General features: G+C 39.7%; 1 protein-coding gene across 1 annotated transcript in view; it reads left to right on the forward strand.

Annotated features, from left to right (window-relative positions):
- Positions 1-5,545, forward strand: part of gpr158a (G protein-coupled receptor 158a) — a 723,773-nt gene extending 718,228 nt beyond the window's left edge. Inside the window, exons 10-11 of the mRNA XM_068051759.1 lie at positions 1,951-2,097; positions 3,413-5,545. Coding sequence (XP_067907860.1) covers positions 1,951-2,097; positions 3,413-5,326 — 2,061 coding nt within the window. The 3' untranslated portion in view covers positions 5,327-5,545. The remainder of the gene's footprint in view (positions 1-1,950; positions 2,098-3,412) is intronic.
- The last annotated feature ends 455 nt before the right edge of the window (positions 5,546-6,000 follow it).

A 6,000-nucleotide genomic window follows, 5' to 3' on the forward strand; every position in this document is an offset into this window, starting at 1 on the left:
TCTGAGAACTCAACTCGATCACATGTTCCTGTGTCATTTAACTTCATGATCAATTAGCAAACAAAGCACAAGGGAACACATGGTCTAAAGTTGAGTTGTAGAAAATCTCTTGAGGAAGATGGACAAGGGCAAGTCCTTTTTAAGATAAAACTAGACAGGATTAAAGGAGGTGCCAACCAGAACAATGATATTCAACCCACTAACTGAGGCAATATGGCATTTTTATTATTTTCTCTGGTAGAAGATATGATGCAGAATTAAGTTAAAATACGGCAAGCTTTACTACAAATGCTACTCTGTTTAACAAATGTAAAATAAAACAGTTTGTTGAGTTATATTTGGTCTCATCTTACAAACATGTTAGTTTACCTTTTGAAAGATTGGAGAAGGTTGCATGTGAGATTATAGTTTTCAGTTTTATAGCAAGAGGCTTTATTGATGTGACCCTCTCAGTCACACAATCTTATAACGAGATACTGAGGAGTAAAGCTAAATTCCTAACTGTAAGTGATGCAGGATATGTTCATGGGAGAAACCAGTAAAGCTGAACCCGAGGGAACCTAGAATGCACTGAAATTTGTAACAATCACCTTTTAAATAGGAAGCATTTTCCTATATCTTGTTCAAGATTACAAGAGGTATTCAAGGAGCCTCCCTAGATATGCAAGTGATGGTCAAGTCTTTTATGGTCTTGGACTTTAAAGAGGAGAAATAACTTGTTTAATGTTTAAGAAGAAAGCAAAAGTTCAATTTTAACTTGGAGCAGGATTAATGCACGGAGGGCCTGAAGCATGCAGTACACCCAGATGGATAGAACAGAGTGAAGCCTAGCTGATTATAACTGCCGGCCCTCATTTTAATATTTGACACCTGCCTCCTGTCTGAAGCTGGCGGGATGATGTCAAGGCTGATGGGCGGGAACAGGATGCTGTCCTGGACCTAAGGGAACAGTGCTCGGACTAGGTTAAGTGCTGGGATTACCAAAACAGTGTGAGGAGAGAGAGGGTGGAGGAGGGCAGTTGGGGTTCAAGGATTCCTTCAGAGGAACACTCCTGCTCCTCCTGTCTCTCAAGGAATCCTCCCGAAACTTAAATTCTAAAATTTATCTTGACCTCTCCTGGCTACTCTGCTGCTTCCTGCCAGGTTTCTGTGGTGGATTTGACCAGAGGTTTAGGTAAAATAGTGTCCACTAATGACATCTGCCTGCAGTGGGAGCTTCAGCTGACTTGAAAGTTGGAGAAGAGAAAATGGCAGTGGGAATGAATCTAACTCAGGCCGGGGAGCTGACTCACCTGATTTTATTCCCTCCAATGCACAATGCACTATTCCCACACAGTAATGGAGGGTTAAAACTCCTCCCCAAACTCCTAAGAGGCAGCTTTTGTAATGGAGGAGGTATAGCAGTTATATGTGCAATCAGAGAGTATGGATAATGAGGCCATGAATATTGATACAGGAGGACAAAACTATTAAAAGCTGGTGACATTTGGTTGATATTACAAGAGAAAGGAAAAAAAACGTTGGAATATATTCACTGAGACTTTTCCACTGTCCATGCTGGGGATGGTGACATACTACCAATGATGCTTGAAATCATAAGGCGACAAGAGGCATTCAATTTCTGGCAGTCTAATAATGAATCTTTACCCATACTCAATGGCATTCTACAAGGGTGTCTGAGTCTGATGTTTATAGCCTAAAGGTGAGTATGTATTTATGTTTTCTGCTTTATCAATCTGAGGATATATCCTTACTCTCTGAATTTTTGCGCAAGGATATGTAATTATTAGAGTCAGGCTGTAGATTCAAGCTGGAAACCAAGTGACCTGTAACAATTCAAATGTAAAAGAGTTTGTTGGTTGAAAAAATTCAGCAGTGAAAAGACTTTATTTTCTGTTTTCAACTTAGCCAGCTTGATGAGGTCCAAATGTGATTTTTTTTTTCTTTCAGTTTCTTCAAGCAGGCATCAACCCCAGAGATGATATAGCAACAGAGGCCTATGAAGATGAACTAGACATGGGCCGATCAGGGTCATACTTGAACAGCAGCATCACCTCCGCCTGGAGTGAGCACAGCCTAGATCCTGACGACATTCGGGTAAAAATTATTAACTACAATTAACTTTTCTTGTTGCTACGTTCTGCAGATAACTGTGTTTCTTAATTTAAGGTGAAAAATAGATTTCTTTTCCCTTGTAAACACCCAAGCTACGCTTACACAAAAGCAAAATTCTGCTGATGCTGAAAATCTGAAATATAAACAGAAATGCTGGAAATACTCAGCAGGTCTGACAGCATCTGTGGAGAGAGAAACTGAGTGGACATTTTAAGTCAATGATATTTTATCAGAACTGGAAAAAGTTAGAGATGTAACAAGTTTTAAGCTAGTACTGAGACAGGGAAAGGGGCAGGGGGAGAACGAATAAAAGGGAAGGTCTGTGATAGGGTGGAAGACAGAAGACCATGCTAGTTTTTTTTGTGGATATTGGATCAAATCAGCTGGTTCAGTAATATTAATGACTGTGATGTTAGGTACCCTGATGCTCACATTGGTAAATACACCAAAGTGAGCAAAGGTTGTGTTAATTGTCTAGGTTCAGAAACTCTCTCACTGCAGAATGAGAGGTTTGAAGCAGGTCTAAGCAGCAAGCCCCAATCACATCCATTTTTAAATTTATAATTTGAACATGTTGTTGAACAGTTAATGCAAAAGGACAATATCCCTTTTGCTAATCTATGTTTATATTGAATTGATATAAAGCTAACACCATACCAAATATGTCAGATTATATTTCTCAAATTCCAATGTTGCTTGAAAAATACTTATTGGTAACTGCAAGCGTGGCGAGTCGAAGAGACTTAGCAGTTGGCAGGAAAAAAGACAGAAGCGCAAGTTGAGAGCCAACTGTCTAACAGCCCCGACAACCAATTTTATCTGCCGCACCTGTGGAAGAGTCTGTCACTCTAGAATTGGCCTTTGTCGCCACTCCAGGCGCTGCTTCACAAACCACTGACCACCTCCAGGCGCTTACCCATTGTCTCTCGAGACAAGGAGGCCAAAGAAGAAGAAGAAGAAGAATACCTCATAGTAAAAGTGGTCTTAGAGTCTTTTGATGAAAATATGACTCATTTTCCCATGGGACTCTATGAAACTTTATAGGAAGGCTAAAGTAAATGAAATAAACAGCAGCCTAAGTCAATATTGCAATAGTTTATAAGTATTATTTATATAGACCAACAAAATGAAAAAAAATCTTCTTTTAAATTTCCAATAAGCATGGATTTCATTGTTGAAGTGCCACGCTTTATTTTTCTCAAAGCAGATGTATCATTTTCTGCAATCATATACTGCATGATACAAGGTGCCTGTAGCATATTGTACACATTAAGAACTTACGATTTTCTATTTGCAGGATGAGCTGAAGAAACTGTATGCACAGCTGGAGATCTACAAAAGAAAAAAGATGACAGCTAATAACCCACATTTGCAAAAAAAGAGAAGCTCTAAGAAAGGTTTAGGACGATCAATTATGCGGCGCATCACTGAAATCCCAGAGACAGTGAGCAGGCAATGCAGCAAAGAGGACAAGGAGCATTCTGAGCCTTCTATAGCCAGGAACAGCATCAGTATTGGTAGGAGGAATCCATTTGATCCTACTAGCTCCAGCATGAAAACAAAAGAAGACCCTATCAGAAATAAAGCATTAGTACTGCAAAAATCTCTCAGTAGCTATGACCATGTGAGAGATCAAGGTGAAGATTCCAACATTTCTGTGACAGACATGATGGAATTTTCTAGCACGGAGGCTGGACTCTTAGATTCACTAATGGGGAAAAAGTTAACAAAAAAAACCCACGAGAAGGCAGACAACATTTCTACAGAATCCGTTCCTCTAGTATGCAAGTCTGCTAGTGCACATAATTTAAGTGTGGACAAAAAACCCTTGCATCCAAGAACATCCATGTTGCAGAAATCCCTAAGTGTCATTGCCAGTGCAAAGGAAAAGACATTGGGAATGACTGGCAAAGCGCAAAGCATGGAGGAACACACAAAACATTATAAAGGGCAACAAAGAAGTAAAGATACAAACAAAAGTCATTTCTCAGCAGAGAACAATGAAATGGGAGCGTCCGAACCAAAAAACTCTTTTAGCCACTCTTCGATTTCTGAAGAGGCAAAAAGAGTTCCAAAAGCTGGAATAATGAAGCAGCATACTAATAGTCAGTCTACAGTTAGTCCCGATACAGCAAGCTCTCGACTGAGTGATCCATTTGACAGAGCTGAAGTCTGTCCATGGGAGCTACAAGACCAGTCGCCTACTCCTTCAGAATCAAGAGTTCAAAAACATGTATCTATTGCACCAGTGGAATCACAAACTATTCATAGTTCCCATTCAAATGTGAAGACTCAGAACACCAACAAACACAACAAACCTGTGGAAAATGTTGCTAAACAAAAACAAGGCAATGTTGAGAAATCAGAAGTGTGTCCCTGGGACTTTGAGGAGCCACAATCAAGCCTGCCAGAGGGTAGGAAGACTCATCAGCCAGAAACCATTTCCAATGCAAAAGATATGGATTCAAATAATGTAGCCAAGGCTTTTGAGATTCGCCCTCGGGACTTCAAGGAAATGCCAAGCAAAGTATCAGAGAAAAGCCAGATTGTGAAAGGGGATGGGAAGAAAGGAGTAGATTTGGGAGATGGAAAAGACAAAGGGACGATACCAGAGTCCTTAACACCAAGCAGTAGCCTACAGCAAGTTTCCGTTAATAGAGCAAATGTTTGTCCTTGGGAATTTGTACCATCAGAGTCACCAGAATCAGAAAAGAGCCCAGCTTCAGCTGCTTCTGCCTCCTTGTTAAGCAGCATCCCCCAGAAAAAGTCAATGATGAAAGGGTTTGGAATATCTGTGAAAACCTTGGTATCTGCAGGAAAAGGCAAGGAGATGGAGAAAGCAAAAGAAAGAAAAGAAGATAAGGTAAAAGTGAAGGAAAAGTACAAGGAAAAGGACACGAAAGATGAAGTCCCAGTGGACAAATCCACTGTGGCTGAAAGCTGTCCCAGGGAAGTCAAAATAGCCCCTGGTTCTGCAACTGGAAAGAGCAAAAATGTAAGCACCAATGAAGCAGGAAAGGAAAGAAGCAAATGTGCTGAAGTATGTCCTTGGGACACCGAGGAAAGCAGTCCCACATTACAAGTAGCAGAAAGAAGCTCAGTTGCAGCTAAGGACAATAATATTTTACATGACATAGATGCAGACACATCAAAAATGGCCTCAATCTGTCCTTGGGATTTTGACGATCAAACATCGGGAAAAGACGTGTGACAATAAATCTAGTCAACTTGCTCCCGAACAATGAAAGTTTTCGTATCATGAAACTAAGAATGCAATATCAACAACACGTACTTTATTAAAAGAACACATAGAAACAGTGAAAGCAGGATTCAAGTTAAGTTTCCAATTTGTATGACAGCCTTCATTTCCTCATTTTTCTTTCATCTGCATACAATTCTAATAAGAACATATTCTGTCAGATGTACATGTATTCTGGAATGCTCTAGCATTTAGAAGCACTTATGTGACAGAACCACTCTAATTTATGCAATGGTCATGTACTGTTACACCAACCTGAAGCACCTATTCTAACTAATCAGAGCCATTCTTTCAGTTTATTAACCAACAACATGACAACAGTGAGTTTCGACTTGGCCCACAAGCCATAAACTTTTTGAGATACTATTGTATTCAGTGTGATTTATATTGTGGATCTTTTGTTTTAATTGGTGTTTACAGATTCTTAAGTATTCCCTGAGAATTATAGTTTGGTATCAATAGCTGTTCAAGGTTTTTTGATATATGAAGCAGTAGGTTCCTGTGTTTTTTTTCCCCCAAAGATTATTCCTAGTGCACATAGCCACTGTTAATGGTGGAATCTGTGGTCCTACCTAGCTTAGTGAAATATAACCAACTTCAGCTTACTTTATCTTAGCTGATTCTTT

Source organism: Heterodontus francisci, chromosome 2, assembly GCF_036365525.1.
Source record: "Heterodontus francisci isolate sHetFra1 chromosome 2, sHetFra1.hap1, whole genome shotgun sequence".
Lineage (NCBI taxonomy): Eukaryota > Metazoa > Chordata > Chondrichthyes > Heterodontiformes > Heterodontidae > Heterodontus > Heterodontus francisci.